General features: G+C 40.3%; 1 protein-coding gene across 11 annotated transcripts in view; it reads right to left on the reverse strand.

Annotated features, from left to right (window-relative positions):
* EXOC6B (exocyst complex component 6B) overlaps positions 1-16,308 on the reverse strand; it is a 612,331-nt gene extending 596,023 nt beyond the window's left edge. For 5 of the 11 annotated variants that reach the window (XR_013349063.1, XR_013349062.1, XM_077842876.1 and 2 more), the window contains exon 1: positions 16,059-16,307. Coding sequence is in view for 7 of the 11 variants with exons in the window: in XM_077842876.1 (XP_077699002.1) it covers positions 16,059-16,171 (113 nt within the window). In the remaining 4 variants the exon portion in view is untranslated. Of the gene's footprint in view, positions 1-15,649; positions 15,809-16,058 lie in introns of those variants that run through there. The other 6 variants (XR_013349064.1, XM_077842877.1, XM_077842880.1 and 3 more) reach the window with 2 other exon arrangements.
* Positions 16,309-21,138: the final 4,830 nt, after the last annotated feature.

Here is a 21,138-nt window from a genome sequence, read left to right on the forward strand (position 1 = left end):
AGTGCCAAAAGATGTGCTTTTGTCACAGTTTGTCATGTTCCAAGTATATAAAAGCACAATCAAAATTAGAAGCCTGTGTTACTTAATCAAAACAAATATAGCGAAAGAGCTGGTATTTTAAGCCAAATCGTTATATTTGACAAATGGCCTTCATCATTTTATCTAACATACAAGAGAATATTTATCTAACATTCTAAATACCAGAAGCAACCAAATGCTAAAAAAAAATGATAGAATTGTTCTTAAAAAAAAAAAAAGTTCACCACTGGTGTCATTTTTTTTACTTTTGCTTTTATCCACTGATCTGATTATCAAACCACGGTAGTGACTGAAGATAAATTCACTACAGTGCAAGGCACATATTAATGTGATTATCTTCAAAACTGTGAAAGGCAAGCAGGTATTTGTAAGAGTTCCAATCCATACATATCATCATAAATCACATTAAGGTAATCTAGTTGGTTGCACTGTCAGAGTTCTTGTTCACTTAGATGTTTCACCACATAATGTGTTTCAAAGTTCTAAATTTTAGTTATACAAATATATATATGTTTAAATTTCTTTTATCAATCAGGTGCTGGGGTGGCTCAGTCAATGACGAGTCATCTGCCTTCATCTCAGGTCATGATCCCAGGGTCCTGGGATAGAGCCCCACGTTGGGCTCCAAGCACAGAGTCTGCTTCCCCCTCTTTCTCTCTCCCAGCTTTTGTTCTCTTTCTCACTCACTTTCTCAAATAAATAAATAAAATCTTTTTTAAAAATTCTTTTATCAGGGATGCCTGGGTGGCTCAGTAGTTGAGCGTCTGTCTGCCTTTGACTCAGGGCATGATCCCAGATTCCCAAGATCAAGTCCCACCCACATCAGGCTCCTTGCATGGAGCCTACTTCTCCCTCTGCCTGTGTCTCTCTGCCTCTCTTTCTGTGTCTCTCATGAGTAAATAAATAAAATCTTTTTAAAAAATTCTTTTATCAATCATTATGCTCTTGGAGTTATATATCTCAATTTTTTTAAATTTATAAACCTAGAACAGGATAGGTTCCAGGTAAATAACCTCCTTAATAAGGAATACATTTTCCAGACAGTATATTCCAAATAGCTTAAGGCAAATATCTATGGTTACTTTATCTATTGGCAATTCAATTTTTCAAGTGATCAAGGTGGATTGGTTATTCTTTAACATCAAATTTAACATTGTTTCAAATAAAATCATTGTGGATTTAATAGCATTTACTTGAGTGCTAGAACACATCCCAAATTACTTCTAAAGAAAAATCTTAGCCCTATCATTGGATACTCTCACTCCACTTCTTCTGGAAGAATAAGATGACTTGTATCAGCCACTTCAACTTTCATATAAAGGTATTAATCCAACCCATATCTGGTTTATTTGCTTTTAAGGTATATGTAGCTCTGTACTTAATTAAGAATACAGGCAAGTGTATTTCCTATTCAGAAAAATATGACAAAAATTACATAATCTTGAACTTAATGATATTATTTAGTTATCAAAAACCTTGCCTATTAAAAGTAGTACTTACGAAGAATTAACCAGTGTACATGCAATGCATATAGTCTTCAATATCAGAAATCATGGAGACTGGATACATATGCATTTTACTAAGGAAAGGGACATAGAGTTCATAAGATTCTCAAAGTGATCAATGATCAAAAAATAAAATGGCCAGGGGGGAGGGGGGTGGTGCAGATAATGCACTTTTTAACTTTCGCTATAGGTATTATAAAACCTATGCCTTTATTAAGCCAAGACCAGCAGAGAACTGAATTCCTTTGGCTCCCTGCAGATCTGCCTTTACTAAATTGTATTTTGGTTATGCCATATGCTTTCACTAAAGGACAATATAAGAAACAGCCTGTCACATATTGCTGCATTTACTGTATGGATATTAAAGTTACATTATACAGGGCCTTCTTCGTGAAGACATATGGGAGAAACAGTTCTCTGGTTTTACTCAGAACCAAGAATAGCTGTGCTTCTCCTTAAGTAACTACTTTTTAATTTTACAACACCATAACTCAAATAACAGAGTATGTCTCTCTTTCGCACTAGCTGCTGGAAAGCCTAGAACCAAACTGATAGCCTACCTTAAGAATATATACAGGCCTTCAAATATGAGTCTTTTCATTGCTCTCACTCTTGATTTCATAGTCTTCCTACCTTTGTTTTCTCATACTCCAATTTCTTCACCATTTTTTTATATATCTATTATGTGTACTTTTTAAATCATGTAGATTTTTTGAAATTATCTAATTCCTTTCTAGAACAAGACAAGGGGAAAAATCAGAAAAAAGAAAAAAAGAGACAAAGAACAGTCAACTGTCATTTAACCAGAATAAAAGAAGACTAATCAGATGTGGCAGAAATTTTAAGTTACCTGCAGTTTAAGGGAAAACATTAACCATTCTGCAGACATCCAGAAATGGAAAATATAAATATAACTTATAGATACACATCACAAATTGCTTTTTAAAAATAGCCAAAGTAGGGCAGCCTGGGTAGCTCAGTGGTTTAGCGCTGCCCTCGATCCAGGGCGTGATCCTGGAGACCCAGGATCAAGTCCCACGCTGGGCTCCCTACATGGAGCCTGTTTCTCCCTCTGCCTGTTTGTGTCTCTGCCTCTCTCTCTTTCTTTCTCTCTCTCTCTCTGCCTCTCATGAATAAACAAATTTTGTTTTAAAAAATCTTAAAAAAAAAAAGCAGCTCTCTCCCCTTCCTCGCCTGCCTGCAAACCCAACCCCACACGCTGTCTTCAATCGCTAAACAAAAGCATTATAAAAAAAAAAATAGCCAAAGTATTAAAATACTTCATTATTATTGTCACTGAATTCTCCTTCATTCAAATACTGAAACAAAGTCTGTGCAATACTGGTGAGTCTTTGAGTAAACTGTCATATACTTGTGACATCTTTACTCTTTAACATCAAATTTAACATTGTTTCAAATAAAATCATTGTGGATTTAATAGCATTTACTTGAGTGCTAGAACACATCCCAAATTACTTCTAAAGAAAAATCTTAGCCCTATCATTGGATACTCTCACTCCACTTCTTCTGGAAGAATAAGATGACTTGTATCAGCCACTTCAACTTTCATATAAAGGTATTAATCCAACCCATATCTGGTTTATTTGCTTTTAAGGTAAATACTCTGGCAGATACTACTAAATCACTAAAATGGCTTTACTCTTTTCCTTCCCACTGCCACACCACAAATCTCTAAGAAATAACCTATTATGTCCATCAAAAGATGAATGGATAAAGAAGATGTGGTATATGTATACAATGGAATATTACTCAGCCATTAGAAACGACAAATACCCACTATTTGCTTCGATGTGGATGGACCTGGAGGGTATTATGCTGAGTGAAATATGTCAATCGGAGAAGGACAAACATTATATGGTCTCATTCATTTGGGGAATATAAAAATTAGTGAAAGGGAATAAAGGGAAAGGAGAGAAAATGAGTGAAAATATCAGTGAGGGTGACAAAACATGAGAGACACCTAACTCTGGGAAATGAACAAGGGGTAGTGGAAGGGGAGGTGGGCCAGGGGGTTGGGATGACTGGGTGATGGGCACTGAGGGGGACATTTGGCAGGATGAGCACTGGGTATTATGCTATATGTTGGAAAATTGAACTCCAATTAAAAAAAATTTTTTTAAAGAAATAACCTATTAATAAGCACCCTGGGTCTCATGTGTTTAAGCTCAGCTCTGTAACTCAGTTTTGATTTTTAGTAACTCTTCCCCCCCTCAACTATTTCTGCTATTTCCCTAAGCAAATTTACAGTGTCATCATTGCTCAGCATCTCAACCCCAAATCATACATTTCATAGATAAGCCACTCACTAATGTTATTTATTCAAGTTGCCTTCAGCTGAAAGCTTGATTATGGTATATAATTAAATCAATTATTATATCATTAGAAAATATTACAAATTATCAACTGCAATGATGTAAAAAATCAGAAATCTTTGCTTTCCTCAATTACCTAATTAATATTCATATACATCATATTCCAAACTAAAACTATGTCATAAAAATCATCTAAAATTCCAAACTGATGGGGATCCCTGGGTGGCTCAGTGGTTTAGCGCCCGCCTTCGGCCCAGGGCGTGATCGGGCTCCCTGCATGGAGCCTGCTTCTCCCTCTGCCTGTGTCTCTGCCTCTCTCTCTCTCTCTCTCTCCCCCCACCCCATGTCTCTCATGAATAAATAAATTAAATCTTTAAAAAAAAAAATTCCAAACTGCTTCCAAAACCATACTAAATTGTCCTTATCAATAACTTTTTGCAACAAATTCATATACTAGTTGTATTGATGCCAGAAATTATATAAACAAGAATTTGTTAAAATATTGACAACTTCTGATTCATTAATATTCCTTATATAATTATTGTATTCCCCAAAAAATATGATTTTAAATTTTCAATCTCATAAGATTTTTTTTAATTCCTTTAAAATGTCTGCTTATTCATATCCCTTTATGACTAAAATAATGAAAAGACAAGTTTGAAGCTTTCATTTCTTAAAAAACAATGGTTTCTTTCTTTTAGTAATCAAAACTCATTGCGTTCTGTATACTCCTGGTATATACTCCTGGTGTATTTCAGCAAAGCATAACAATGAAAGGTTCTTTACTGATGCTCTGAAATCAAAGAAAAAAATACCACCTTTATAGAAAAATAAGCAGAGCATATCGACAGTACACACAAACATGCATACGCATACACACACACGCACAGATATACAAAAAGCCTTTAAACATATGCATATTCAGCCTGACTCACAATAAAAGTGCAAATGAAAACTACACTGAAATACCATTTATCGTTTATTATATTGGCAAAAAAGCGTAATACACACACTTTGTTGAAAAAACCATGGAGAAATGAGCAATATCAAACTCCTAGAGGAAGAGCAAAATGGTCCAACCTCTAAAGAGTGTATTACCTTCCAAATTACATATACATTAATGTACCAATTGACCCAGCAATCATTCTTTTTCTTAATAGAATTTTAAGATTTCATTTATTTATTTGAGAGAGAGAGAGAGAGCAAACATCAGTTTGGGGGGGGGGGGATGGTGGCAGAGGGAGCAGGAGAGGAAGAAGGCGATTCCCGGCTGAGTGCAGACGCCAAGGCAGGGCTTGATCCCAGGACCCTGAAATCATGACCTAAGCCAAAGTCAGATGTCCCCGCCCAGCAATAACTCTTCCGGGAATCTACCCTAAAGTATAAAGTATGAAAAGTACAGTAAGAAATAACAAATGGGGATGCCTGGGTGGCTCAACAGTTGAGCGTCTACCTTTGGCTCAGGGTGTGATCCCAGAGTACCAGGATGGAGTCTCACATCGGGCTCTCAGCATGGAGCCTGCTTCTCCCTCTGCCTATGTCTCTGCCTCTCTCTCTGAATAAATAAAATCTTTTAAAAAAAAAGACATAACAAATGGGGGACATCTAGGTGGCTCAGTTGGTTGAACATCTGAGTCTTGATTTTGGCATAGGTCATGATTTCAAGGGTTGTGAGATCAAGCCCCATGTTGGGCTCCATGCTGAACTGGAGCCTGCTTAAGATTTTCTCTCTCCCCTTCCTCTGTCCCTCCGCTCTCTTTACACATGCACACATTCTCTCTTTAAAAAAAAAAAAATGCTCAAGGTTAATCCTTGCTGCATTATTTTGTCTAGTATTAGACTAGAAATAACCCAGCTATACAGAAAAAGGGTACTGGCTGAATAAACCATGATAGATTCACATAATGGAATACTATGTAGCTGTAAAAAAAAAAATAAGGAAAATCTCTGTATACAGATATGAAGAGCTCTCCAAAATATACTGATGAGTAAAAAACAAAGCTGCAAGGCTGTATATTCAGCACATTACTTATTGTGTAAAAGGGGGAGAAAATAAAAGTATAAATGCTTACGTTTGCATTAAAGACACAATAGAAGAATAAACAACAAACTAATTGAATGGGGAAACAGAGGGAATGGGAGAAAAATATGTTTATTAGATCTATGATTACTATCCTTTTCTTTCCATTTTTTAAATAAAATATTTCAAATCCAGACAAATAAAGATAATTGATCTATTTACCTTTTATTTTCAACATTATATTTCCAGGAGATCAGTTTCACCAGCATTATATATTGGATCTGATAACTAATATACTCTTGGTATTCAGCAAAAGAATGACTGCCAAATACTCTCCTCCCATTTATTTTCTCTCTGTGACTACTAATGTTTATGCAGTTTGAATCTAATCAGATGACACACCAGAATAATCTTCCACTGGAAGAACTTCAATGAAAATTTTTGTTTATATAGTTCAAATAAAATCAGACACAGAGTCCATTGCTAATTGAACCAAATGAGTATTGTCTTATTAGCTATAAGAGGGTTTTTTCAGTTTTTCATTTTTCCAATTTGCTCAACAATTCAATGATGTTATTAAAATAAAACCTAACTTTTTATCAAATCACAAAAAAGTCATTTTCCTATTCCATATGATAATGAAATTTATTTAATGCTACCCACTCCCCTTCCCCCCACAAATGTACAATTCTATTTTTCCGAATGCTAAGCTTTATTTATACAATGTACACTTAAATTATAACATTTTAATCACTAGATTTATCATACTTAAATTTGCAAACTTTTAACAACTTGACACAAAATATTAGATGACAGGTTTTAGGGGCCAATTTTTTTAGATTATACTTTTGACTGATGAAGAGAAACAGGAGGGACGCCTGGGTGGCTCAGTGGTTGGGCGCCTGCCTTCAGCTCAAGTCATGATCCCGGGATCCGGGATCGAGTCCTGCATCAGGCTCCCTGTGAGGAGCCTGCTTCTCCCTCTGCCTGTGCCTCTGCCTCCCTCTCTCAGTCGGTGTCTCTCATGAATAAATAAATAAATCTTACCAAAACAAAAAGAGAGAGAGAGAGAGAGGATCAATAAAATTATATATAATTCCAAAAAATAAACACATCTCATATGTTGAAGTTTTCCAGATTTTCAGCAGTTTTATTTTTTCTCAAAAGCCTAGTCATATTCTTTTAAGACAGTTAATCTACAAATCAGTTAATCAATCTTCAGATAATTTACAGTTAGTGGTACAATTCTTGTATTCTATTCATTCATTAATATTTACTAACTACCAACTATATACCAAGCACTCTTTTAGATTCCTAGGAAACAGCAGCAAACAAAAAAAACAAAATCTCTCTCCTCCTGGAAAACCAATTTTAGTGGAGGAGTCTATATGTCAAGCAGCAGTTTAAGTGCCATAAAGAAAAATAAAGTTCCTCGCCTTTATTCCCTATCCCACTAAATGGCAACCGCATTCACCCAGCGACTTAATACTTAAGCAAGAGCCTTGGAATCATCCTTGATTCTTTTTCTTTAACCCTCATAATTAATTCAACATTTTGGCTCTACTTTCAAAATATATTTGAAATCCAGCTATTTATCACCACCTCTTCCCAACACTTTATTGTATGCCACAGCCACCTCTTGCCTCTCATTACTGCAAATATCCCGATTGACTTTCCTGTTTCCTCTCTTATTCCATCTCCACACAGCACCCAGAATGTTCCTTGTTTAACCTAAGTTAGAGCATGTCACTGCTGCTCAAAACTCTTCTGTACCTCTTAGTCTATATGACATGGACCCAGACTGATCTCCTACCATCACCTCCACCATTATGCTATTCTTGAGGGCTTTCTCTGTCTGTGCCTTCCGTCTGGAAGACTTCTGGAGAGTCACATCCTTGCTCCTTCACTCTAGTCAAACCTTTGCCAGAGCAACTTTTTCTAAACACAATGGAAAACAACACCTGATCATATGTAACACTAATCACTTAATAGTATTACTTTATGTATCTGTTTGTTCATTTGTGTGTTCCACCAGAATGTAAGGTCCATAAGGGCAGGAACATATCTATTTTGTTCCTGTTGTACCCAAGAGTCGGGAATAATATCTGGTGCATAAAAGTTGCTCAATAAATGTTCACTGAATGAATAAATTCGTGAATAAAGCTACTAAAATACATAACAATGTATGAAACTGTATGTAAGAAAGTAACTGAAAAACAAAGATAAAACATGATAGTACTCTTCTAATACCTAATATAATAAAATGCATATGGAAAAAGTTAAAAAGTAATATGCAAATATAAGAGTTTTGACAGGGTGGTAGGATTAAGTTTTTGTTGTTTGTTTCTTCTATCTTTTTAAAAGTCATATACCATTTAGAATTAAAATATAAAAATGTTACTTTTTAAGGGGAGCTATTATTAAAAATAAGCAATCAGGGCAACCCCGGTGGTCCAGCGGTTTAGCACCACCTTCAGCCCAGGGTGTGATCCTTGAGTCCCGGGATTGAGTCCCACATCGGGCTCCCTGCATGGAGCCTGCTTCTCCTTCTGCCTGTGTCTCTGCCTCTCTCTCTCTCTCTCTCTCTCTGTGTCTCTCATGAATGAATAAATTTTAAAAATCTTTAAAAAAAAAAAAGCAAAAAAGCAATCAACATGAGAAATCATTTCTTTCCCCTCACTGTCATGGAGGATTATGTCGGAATTGCTGGAGGGGCTTTTTTTTTTTTTAAAGATTTTTATTTATTTATTCATGAGAGAGAGAGAGAGAGAGAGAGAGAGAGAGGCAGAGACACAGGCAGAGAGAGAAGCAGGCTCCATGCAGGAAACCCGATGTGGGACTCAATCCCGGGTCTCCAGGATCAGGCCCTGGGCTGAAGGCGATCCTAAACCGCTGAGCCACCCGGGCTGCCCTGGAAGGGCTTTTATAACTGTTTCCTATATCCTCTTCCATTCTCCATCCCAAAATATTTTGATGAGTCTTGATTACAGATGAATATTATATCCCTCAAATAGGTGAGAACAAGCCAAAAAAAAAAAAGGCAAAGAACCACTAAACTAACATAACTCCCAAAACAGAAATACTTAAGTTCACATAGCAAACTCAAAGATAACAGGCAGAAGATGACTCACGCTAACTACTACACAAGTACCATGAAGAATGTTTTGTCTCCCTTTTTTTTAAATACTGTTCCTGCAGTAGACATGGTATCATCCCCATGTTAACAGAAGAGAAAAATCTGCCCACTCAGGTGGTAAGTTGTTTATAAAAATAACTAATTGCTTAAAGAAGTCCATGCGTGTGCCAATAATAACACATCATGAACCAAGGATTATGCTTAACTGGTTTCTGTACAACTTAGGTAATAGAGGACAGCAGAAGATGGAAAACAAAGCCATGCAGCCAAAGGCACATAAGTAGTAAATGGGGAAAACAGGTCCTCATATTTAATTATCAAATGACATTGAGCAAAACAACAGAACATAAAGACTCCTAACTCTGGGAAATGAACTAGGGGTGGTGGGAGGAGGGCGGGGGTGGGGGTGAATATGTGACCGGCACTGAGGGGGGCACTTGACGGGATGAGCACTGGGTGTTATTCTGTATGTTGGCAAATTGAACACCAATAAAAAATAAATTTATTATAAAAAAGAAAAAGAAAAAGAAAACATCCTCCCGGGCAGCCCCCCGAGGCACAGCAGTTTAGCGCCGCCTGCAGCCTGAGGCGTGATCCTGGAGACCCAGGATCGAGTCCCACGTCCGGCTCCCTGCATGGAGCCTGCTTCTCCCTCTGCCTGTGTCTGCCTCTCTCTCTCTCTCTCTCTCTCTGTCTCTGTCTCTATGAATAAATAAATAAAAGCTTTAAAAAAAGAGAAAAGAAATCCTCCCAATTTGTTTTCTATAAGAGACAGCTTTACAAACAACTCGGTTAAATAAGCAAGATAAAACATCGTCTCTACACTGGAACACCTGGGTGGCTCAGTGAAGCGTCTACCTTGGGCTCAGGTCATGATCCCAGGGTCCCGGGATGAAGCCCCATGTAGGGTTCCCTGCTCAGTGGGGAGCCTGCTTCTCCCTCTCCTCCACCTGTCAGCCCCCCTGCTTATGCTCACTTTGTCAAATAAATAAATAAAATATTTTTTTAAAACTGTCCCTTCACCAATACTATAGCTTTGTAACAATAAAATATATATAAAGCAACAATCTAGAAGGAAAGCACAGGTAAAAAAAAAAAAATTAAATATACACTGAACTACATCAAAACTAAACTTCTGTGCAGAAAATGATACCATCAGGAAAATGAAAAGACAACTCACAGAATGGAAGAAAGTATTTGCAAATCAGATATCTGATAAGAGACTTATATCCAGAATATATAAAGAACTCCTAAAACTCAACAATAGAAAGACAACCCAATTAAAAACTGACTAAAAGATCTGAATAGACTTTTCTCCAAAGATAAATGACTAATAAGCACACAAAAAGATTAGCCATTAGGTAATTGCAAATCAAAACGACAGTCAATTGCCACTTCAAACCCACTAGGATAGCTAACATAAAAAAAAAAAAAATCACAACAAGTGCTGACAAGAATGTGGAGAAACTGGAATCCTCGTGCATTGCTGGTAGAAGTGCAAAATGGTACCCATATTTTAGAAAACAGTTTAGGAGGGGCTCCTGCATCCAACTCTTGGTTTTGGTTCAGGTCATGATCTCACGGTCATGAGATCAAGCCCACAGAGGGATCCGTGCTGGGTGGAGGCTGGCTATTTAAGATTCTCTCTCTCTTCCTCCGCTCCCCTGCCCCACCCCCATGCCCTGCCCCCTCCCCTGCCTCACTCTCTTTCTTCAGAAAAAGAAAAATTTCAGAAAAGAACAGTTTGGCAGTTTCTCAAAATGTTAAATGTAGTTATCATATGACCTAGAAATTCTACTCCTAGGTATATACCCAAGAGAAATGAAAACATATGTCCACTCAAAAATTAATACACTCGGGATCCCTGGGTGGCGCAGCGGTTTGGCGCCTGCCTTTGGCCCGGGGCACGATCCTGGAGACCCGGGATCGAATCCCACGTCGGGCTCCCGGTGCATGGAGCCTGCTTCTCCCTCTGCCTGTGTCTCTGCCTCTCTCTCTCTCTCTCTGTGACTATCATAAACAAATAAAAATTAAAAAAAAAAAAAAATTAATACACTCAAAAAAAAAGTAATATACTCATGTTCATAGAAGCATTGTTCTAACAGTCTCCAAATGGCAACAATCCAAATATCAATCAACTGATGAATAAATAAAATGTGGTATACCCATACAATGGAATACTACTCAGCAATTAAAAAAAAAAAATACCAATACAAGCTACCACATGGATGAGCCCTGAAAATATTATGGTGTCACACACACACAAAAGAAACCCCATATTGTACAGTTCTATTTATATTAAATGTCCAGAAGAGGTAAATGCATAAAGGCAGAAGGTTGTTTTTGCCTAGGGAGTGGGGACAGAATAGAGAATCACTACAAATAGATGTTGAGATGAAAATATTCTAAAATTAAATTGTGGTCATGGTTATACACCCTGTGAATATACTAAAAACCAGTGAATTGTACACTTTAAATGGGTGAACTGTTTGATGTATTAATCATATCTCAAAAAAGCTATATTTTTAAAGGCTGTGTATTTTACTGTTAAATTTAAGAGCTTAAAAACAAAATCTTAAATAGCAATTAAGGCTAAATGTTAATTGCTAAAACCAAAGAGTAAAATGAGGAAATGACTTCTACTGAATAGCAATATGAAAGATGATTAGAAATACAGAAATGAGGGGACACCTGGGTGACTCAGTGGTTGAACATCTGCCTTTGGCTCAGGGCATGATCCCATGGTCCCGGGATTAAGTCCCACATCAGGCTCCCTGCATGGAGCCTGCTTCTCCCTCTGCCTATGTCTCTGCCTCTCTCTCTCTCTGTGTGTCTCTCATGAATAAATAAATAAAATCTTAAAAAATATATATAGAAATGGGATTTGAAAAATGAAAATATAGAGCTATTGTTCATGAGTGATTTCTGATCAATATTTTAGTATTAGCACTACAGAGCAGGAATCATTATTATTTTAAAAACAAGACAAGCCCTGGGGTGCCTGTGGCACAGTGGGTTGAGTGTCTGACTCTTGATTTCAGCTCAGGTCATGATCTCAGGGTTGTGAAATGGAGCCCCAAGATGGGCTTAGCACTCAGCACGGAGTCTGCTTGAGTTTCTCTCCCTCTGCCCCTCCTCCAGCTTGTACTCATGCTTTCTCTCAAATAAATAAAAATTTTTTTCAATTAATTAGTTAATTTAAAGTTAACTTTTTAATTAAAATCTAAAAAAAGACAGGCCCTAATATGTTATAGGCCTCTTTCCTCATCTGCAAAATTAAGACTTGCAGCTAACAAAATTTTTAAGATGAAGTCAGAGAAGAAAGAGATGGCTGCTTTCCCAAAAAAATTTTTTAGGCAACAGCCTCTATATGCATGGATATGCTTGGGCCTTTCAGAATACAATGAAAAAGGAGAGGCACTCCCTTACGATATATGAGAATTGAGTACCACTGCATGCACTGTTCGAGATTAAGATAAGGATAGTTATACAGTGAGAAAATCAAGCCATTTTTGTGGCTCCTCAAACAAAAAGGCGTAAGACTGGAAGAATAATTTCGTAACACCAAAGGAAAAGAAAGCAAGCAATGATTCACAAGCAATGGATGGCAAAGGAAAGAGTCTGATTAGGCAATGTAACTATGTGGATTTTTGTGAAGAGCAGGAATTGTGGGGATAGGTACGCTAATCTTATATTTAATACAACTTACTGTGATTCTCTTCCTTAGTTCCCCTTCAGTTACAAAACCTAGCTCAGGAACAGCTAAGAATCCGGTGCTTTAGAAATGCTATGTCAAAAGATAGAAGGCATTCAGAGGAGTATGAAAAAGGGTAGAGGAATTTGAGATTTACAGTTGAGGGGAAGACAGGCTACTGCCCTAATCAAACCTATGTAATCACTGTGATGGAAGAACAGAGGAGATAATAATGCTGAAGGGGCATCCAGGGTAAGGCATGGACTCAGAAACATCAAGTTTGTGCATGCTGCTGCCTCTGAGTGAGATAAGGAATCCTGCCCGATGAATATGGGTAGAAATCATCAAGACCAGGGACAAAAAACAGTGGATACTAGTACTTGCATTATATGATGTTCAACTGATTGAATCTTGGGGATTTGGAGTTACCTGCCCAAGACAGGATGAGGCCAAAAATGAAGAGCCCCTAATAATCATCCAGGGAGTCAGGAAAAGCAACTAAAACTGGTAGAATACCGCAGTAGTTCTCAAATGTCCTTTTTTTTTTTTACCATGTCCCCTTAGGGCAAAAGATCCCTTAATCCACCTACCCCAACAAAACCCACTTTCTAGGGTAAAAAGAACTTGGTAACAACAATGAAGCAAATTTTAGGGAGGATGGGTAACATATTTTAATCATAAAGCATATTAAGTCAAGACACTAGAAAATTATAGGCCAAAATTCAGTTGAAGATATGCATTATGATTCAGTGGAGGGGTAACATAATAAATCACAACAAACTACACTGATAACACTAAATTAATATAAACCAAGACTGACAGCAATTGAAAACCACAACCAACTCAAGACAATATTGAGGGTATTCTGATAAAGAACCCTTCCTAAAAACTCTGGTAATCCCAACTACTCCAGTGAGAACTTTGCTTGGCTGCGAACTGCAGCTCAGTAGCCAAATTTCTTAGTAAAATACTGAAACAGCATCCTCAGTAACTCCAGTAACATTTTGTGCTATAAAAACCCAATGTTGGGACACCTGGGTGGCTCAGCGGTTGAGCATCTGCCTCTGGCTCAGGATCGAGTCCCTCGGCAGGTTCCCTGCATGGAGCCTGCTTCTCTTTCTGCCTAATATCTCTGCCTCTCTCTGTGAGAATAGATAAATGCCTCTCTCATGAATAGATAAATAGAATCTTTAAAAAAAAAAAAAAAAAAACCCAATGTCAATAACCATTAGAACTGCACTTAGAATACTAGTAAGCAGTCTGTAGTTTTTATAAAGTAAAGATAATGAAGGGTGCCTGGGTGGCTCAAGGCAGATCAAACGTGTGCCTTCAACTCAGGTCATGATCTCCGGGTCCTGGGACCCAACCACATATCTGGGCTCCCTGCTCAGCGGGGAGCCTGCTTGTCCCTCTGCCCTTCCCTCCCACTCCTGCTCTCCCTCTCTCAAATAAAATTTTTAAAATCTTAAAAAATAATAAAGATAATGAAAGAAGGAACATTCATCCTTAAGAGCTCAAGAAAATGAAAAAAGAAAGGAATATGATAGTCATGATCCCAGTGCCATAAGGGACAAAGGCAAACTACTTAGAATGGTCTTGACAGAGAAGGCACAGAGGGAAGTAGGCTAACAAGGTGACCCAGAGAAGAAAGATGTGCAGTGGAGATGAGGAGTAAAGTCTCCGCCTCCTCCTCCTTCAAACACTCTTTCATAAGGCAACTCTCCCTATGGGAAGAAAAAAAAAAAAAAAAAAAAAGGCAGTGATTTATAACTTCTTTTTTAAGGGAGGAACAGTCCGCCAAGACTGTACAAGGTAGGTAGGAGAATTATCTATCTACTGACTGCATGAAGAAGATCAGGATGTACAACAGGAAAGATGAAGATGAGTTAGTTCCAGGGCCTCAGTAAAGTGAGGGGAAAGGGAAAGGTGGTTTGAAATTGAATTTGGTGAGTAATTAACAGGAAGTACAGAGAGATGATAATCACCAATTGAGACATAACAGAGGTTAAGAATTAAGACTATGAGGAGCAAGCGGTAGTGGAAGGGGAGGTGGGCGGGGATTGGGGTGACTGGGTGACGGGCACTGAGGGGGGCACTTGGCGGGATGAGCACTGGGTGTTATCCTCTATGTTGGCAAACCAAACTCCAATAAAAGAATATGAAAAAAAAAAAATTAAGACCGTGGATCCAGACAGCCTGAGTAGGACTCACTACTCCCCCACTTTCTCTGTGACCTTGAGCAAATCACTTAAAGTCTCTGTGCCTCATCTATAAACTGAGGGTAGTAATAGCATCCACCTAATAGGACTACTCTGCCTTTTAAGTTCCATTTGTCAATTGCTTAACACAATGTCTTGCAATTTCCTAGTAAGGGGTGCCTAAGTTTTTGATAAATGCATGAAGTCGAAGAAAGTGGAGGTTTGTTTTGACATCTACAAACTAAATGGGGGTGAAGGGGGGGCGCATGGATGGCCCAGTGCTTGAGCCTCTTGCCTCTGGCTCAGGTCGTGATCCTGGAGTCCTGGGATCGAGTCCCGCCCCGGGCTCCCCAGATGGAGCCCGCTTCTCCCTCTGCCTGTGTCTCTGCCCTTCTCTCTCTGGGTCTCTCATGAATAAATATATAAAATCTATAAATAAATAGATAGATAAATAAGGGGGAGGGGGAAGTAATGGTATGAGGGGGGCAGGCAGAAGGGGTGATACTTTCTCTCAACGATGAGACTACATGAGGCTGCGCCTTTGGAAGAGGTCGTCCTCCTAACGGGCTTCGGCAAGTACCCGCTCCCGGGAGAGGGGCGCGGGTTGAGGGGAACTTCCTTCCTTCCAGGCCTAAGATTTTCAGAAACTCGTTTCTGAGAAGTGGCTGTGATTTTCAGGAGGCACGAGTTTAACTTCCGATCATCAGACCGAGGGTGAATTTACGTTTCGTCCGTAGAGCAGGACTCTGGTCTAGGGCAGGATGGGGTCTGAGCCGGAGAAGGGCGAGGTCCCCAGGGGCAGGATTCGCTGAGGGCTACCGTCTGCGGGGCGCGCTCTAGTCGCCCAGCTCCGCGCCAGCCTGGGAGGCAGAACCAAGACTGCCCCGGCCCGGCGAAGGCAAGAGGAGGCTGCGGAGTAACTGGGCTGTGCGCGCCGGCGGTTGAGGAGGGACCCCACGTCCGGGCGGTGGACGGAGACCCGCCTCGCCGAGGGGGGAGGTGGCTCGCGGGGATCCCCGAAGGGCGGGGCCGGCGCTGGCCCCGCGAGCGGCCGGCCGGGCGCACGACCCCGAAGGGGCCCGGCCCCTGTCCCGCCCGTGCCCGCCCATCGGTGGCCCGGGTCCCCGGGGTACCTGAGGGTGGGCCCGATGCAGGCCGTGTCAGTGCTCTCGATCTCGCGCAGGATCCGCTCGTGCTCCGCGGCTGTCTCCAGGCTCTCCGCCTCCGCCATCTTACCCCGCTCCATAGACTGGGGGGCGCCGGGCAGCGCGTCCCCTCCTTCGCTTCTGCTCACCTTCCTCGCTCCTCTCTCGCCCTAGGCTCCAGAGCCTCCCCGGCCTCCGGCTGCCCGCAGGACGACCCCTCCCTCGGGCTCGCCACGCCCCCTTGCGTCACCGCGTCCGCCGACGTCCCGCGCAATGCCCGCTGGGACTTGCAGTTCCCTGGGCGGTGACCGACGCGGTCCTGCTTCTTTTTTTTTTTTTTTTTTTTTAATAAATTTATTTGTATCGGTGTTCAACTTGCCAACATATAGAATAACACCCAGTGCTCATCCCGTCAAGTGCCCCCCTCAGTGCCCACCTCCCCTCCCCCCACCCCTAGTTCGTTTCCCAGAGTTAGGAGTCTCTCGTGTTCTGTCTCCCTCTCTGATATTTCCCACTCATTTTTTCTCCTTTCCCCTTTATTCCCTTTCACTATTTTTTATGTTCCCCCTGCTCCTGCTTCTTGATTCTTTGAATCCACAAATGCGCGTAGAAAGCCCCACTAGAAGCCGGGAACATTTAACGACACCGCATGTGCAACGGTGACCAAGTCAGGCAATGGCACTGATCCTGCACATCCTTGTAGAGGACCCTTGCCACGATGTGAACAAGGCTCTGTGCACGCGAACAATAAGACACAGCAAACTGGGTTTCTGCAGAAAGCGATCTTACAAGCTCCCAAGGAGAGAAAGCTGGAGAATCCCCAAACTAAGGAGTAAGACAGAATGTGGCTGTGAGCCAGGTCTGAGAATCGAGTTCAGGGATCACTTCTGGCTGTGAAGATATTCATAGAAAGACTGGGCCTGGTAGTTTAAAAGGTGTGATTGGAAGGTGTTAGGATCCTCACGAAGGCCAACAAAAACTTCATATGCGCTGGCGTGTAGAGAAGTAGTAGTAAAAGATGGAGCTGCAAAGGTACCCTAAAGAGAAATATCAGGCTGAGGAAATTTGTGCTTTATTCTAATGGTTCCACCGGTCCAACAACCGACTGCATCAGAAGCACTTGGATGTGTTTTTTATTTTTTATTTTATTTTTTTTTTTAGAGAGAGAGAGAGAGGCAGAGACACAGGCAGAGGGAGAAGCAGGCTCCATGCACCGGGAGCCCGACGTGGGATTCGATCCCGGGTCTCCAGGATCGCGCCCTGGGCCAAAGGCAGGCGCCAAACCGTTGCGCCACCCAGGGATCCCTGGATGCGTTTTTTAAATACAGACTAAAGGTCCTACACCATCTGGACATTCTGATCCAGGCATTTGCATTTCATAAATTCCCCAGATTAGAATTTTTAAATCATATTTATTGATTACTGCTTGAGTTTTTACATTATACGATGAATGGAATGAAAGGCAAATGTGCGACGTCCACAGAGATAGAAAATTTGGAAACGGCTGAACACTTTAAGAATTTTAAGGCCTAAACCAGGGATGTAGCAATGAGAATGAAAGAGAATGAACAAATGGAAAAAAGCAGAATTGGCATGACTTACTAGATGTTGAGTTGGAGGACCTTGGGTATCACTCCAAGGTTTGGAGCAGAATGACTGGGTGAATGGTTTGCCATCAACAGAAAAAGGCATATAAGTACCAAACTGAAAGTTGAAGGTAAATCATTTTGGCCCCAGCCACATCCCTTGGATTATTTATTATGCAATCATTAAAAAGAAAAGAAAAGGAAAAGAAAACATTCCATATTCAGATACAAAACTGTCTCCAAATTATAGGGTTGAGTGGGGAAAAAGCAATGCATGAAACTGTATACAGAATATGTTTTCATTTGTTTTTTTGAAAAGAATATTTAAATATATGTTTATATATACATGAAATATGACATAGAATATTTCTGAAAGATATTCAAGGGGCACTGGGTGGCACAGTTGGTTAAGTGTCCTACTCTTGGTTTTGGCTCAGGTCATGATCACAAGGTCCTGGGATCAAGCCCCATGTCAAGCTCTGCACTCAGCATGGAGTTTGCTTGAGATTCTCTCTCCCTCTCCCTCTGCCCCTCCCACTCATGCGCTCTCTCTCTCTCTCTCTCTCTCTTAAATAAATAAATAAGTCTTAAAAAAAAAAAAAAAAGATATCCAAGAAACTGTTAAGAGTAGTGGCAGCCAGGAGCAGGATTGGAAGGAAGGGGCCTAAAGTAAGAGAAAGGTCATTTTTAATTATGTATGCACTTTTGGAATTCTTTCCCTTGTGCCTATATTGCTTTTTTCAATAAAAATAGTAGTTATTAACTGAAAACACACTTTAAAAATAAACAAACCAATAGTGAGAACAATGAGTTACAAGTCCTGGTATTTGCCAAGAACTGAGTAAGTTGCTAAACCTGTCTGTTTCTAGATAATCTCTGGCTGTCCTCATTTTATTTAATTACTCATGCTTAAACAATCCCAGACAGATGTAGGAGAGGCAGGGAAAGTACAGAGCCTTTCATATTTCTAAAGATCTCTTGAAATATATGACAGAGGGTCCCTTCAGACACCCATTTTAACATCTCACTCAGCAAAAAACTTTTTTGTCCATTAGAGGAAGCAGACTGGTATGTAGAGCAGATATGTATAGTAGTGATTAAACTAGCTTCCGCTACTGTCAGCAGCTTTTTTGAGCCCTCACAGAATCCAGAAATCTCATACATTACCAACAAGGGTGTCTGGAGTGACGGGTATACAAAAGCTCTAGTGAAGACAGCAAGACAGCCTGCCTAATGTGTATGCCCTCTAAATAGAATGTCAGGTCAGTTTGGAATGATCAGACAAGCACTCAACTAAGAGTCAGGGGACCTTTAATTCAGTTCCAGCACTGGCAGTTAAAATGTACTGAGCACTTTCTGTGTACCAGGCACAACACACAGAGTAAGCACTTCACACACATCATTAAATTCTTACAATCATCCTTTGCAGTAGATATTATGCATCCCATTTCACAGATGAGAAAGCTGAGAGATTATAAAGCTGAGGTAATACCTCAAGTCTCACAGCTAGCAAACGATCAAAATGATATTTGAACTGAGGTCCATCTGATTCCATTGCCCATTTCCTGACCATTCGGCCATGCTGTCCCACCCACACCCTCCACTGCCAAGAGTGGAATAGGAGAGCTTACGAAAATCATTCTCTCTCTCTGCATCTACGTTCACATTACTGTAATGGATTGTATAATTTCTCAGCCCCCTTCTAAATCACCTTGAAGACCTCTTCACAGAATTACCTTCAGGGAAATGCAAATCAGCCATTACATGGCTTCTTTGAGAGTTTTCTCCAAATGCCACAAATCCGCAAAACTTTTCTAACAAATTTACTGAAAAACATCAACATAGAAGCGAACCTGCACAGTTCACACCCATGCTGTTCAAGGGTCAACTGTATTAATGCACAACTCTACCTTGTTTCCATCACATGGTGTGATCTTGAGCAGTAGCAATAACGCTATCGTTCATTAAATGGCTACAGAAACATGTTAGGATTTCCCTCAGTCTTCACAATCATCCTGCTGTGAAACAAAAATTGTTTTCTCCATTTTAATGAGGAAAAACTGAAGTCTGGTGTGGTTAAATAACTTAATAACTTGCCCAAGGTCAGATGACAAATAACTGACAGACTGAAGTGACTGGCCAGGCCCAACCTCAAAGCTCAAACACTTTCTTTTATTGTTTTTACCAGTCAAGTCTGTCTCTCCACCTGTACTGAGAGCTCCTTGGGGGCAGGGGCTTGCCGCAGCTGAGAATTCACCCCGTAAGACCCAACAGGTCCTGAGGTAAGGATTCTACACTGGCTGGTGGAAGGGTAAAGGAAAAGAACGATAATTGAACAGCACCTGAAAGCAGCTTAACTTCCAGGGCTCTCTTTGTCATGTTTGCTTCTCCAGCCTCTTCAGGAGCTGTGAGGAGTCCTCCCTGGAGCCTGAGCTCACTGGGTCCCCTGGGCGGTGATGTTAGCCTCCTATTCTGCCAAAACCTTGAGGCCACAATCACTCTGACATCACCCATATTTCCATGGTGCTTAGTAAGGAACCGAGAGCTTGTCCACATGCCTCTGCCTGAGACAACTTCTGTAATGGTGATTTTAGGGGTCCTTTCCTTTGCCCAGAGGTCTCATTTCATGTGTGAGCACCTTTTCTTCCCGTCTTGTACCCTAACTTGCCTGTCCCTGACAATGGTAAGCTTCACTCATTACTTAGCTCTACCCATTCACCGCCTGGAATCTCTGACACACGAACATGAATCAGGATACACGGGGAATTAAAAAATATATATCTCCACCAATGATCTTGTCAGACTGGAGACGGGAGAAGAGAAGCAAGAGGAAATTAGGACAACTTGTCAACCTTTCCAGGACCTGACTGTCTCACGACTGCTCCACTTTAAAGTGGTTAGAAACTTTAAGGACTTCAACCCTAAACTTTTGGGTTTTTAACTTGTCAGTCTTTGTTAGCCAAAAGGAAACCATCTCCATCCAACAACCCCTAGTTTGATTCATTATGGCAAGTAATCATCAGACAACCAAATAGTTGTTTACTCATATACCTGGCACTAAGGGATACTGTTGAAAAACACAAATTAGACAGATATTCCTCAGCTTAAAATCCTTACATTGGGACACCTGAGTGGCTCAGTGGTTGAGTGTCTGCCTTTGCCTCAGGTCGTGATCCCAGGGTCCTGGGATCAAGTCTCACATTGGGCTCCCTGTAGGGAGACTGCTTCTCCTTCTGCCTACATCTCTGCCTCTCTCTCTATGTCTCTCATGAATAAATAAATAAAATCTTTAAAAAGAAAGAAAAGAAAAGAAAAAAAGAACAGAAAGAAAAGAAAAGAAAAGAAAAGAAAAGAAAAGAAAAGAAAAGAAAAGAAAAGAAAAGAAAAGAAAAGAAGAAAAGAGCCAAGTCCAAAAGTGTATGGTGTAATCAGGGGTATTTTGGGTTAGTTTTTCCTTTGTCTCTCAAGCTCCCTCTCACAAC

The sequence above is a fragment of the Canis aureus genome, chromosome 12, assembly GCF_053574225.1.
Source record: "Canis aureus isolate CA01 chromosome 12, VMU_Caureus_v.1.0, whole genome shotgun sequence".
NCBI classification, from domain to species: domain Eukaryota; kingdom Metazoa; phylum Chordata; class Mammalia; order Carnivora; family Canidae; genus Canis; species Canis aureus.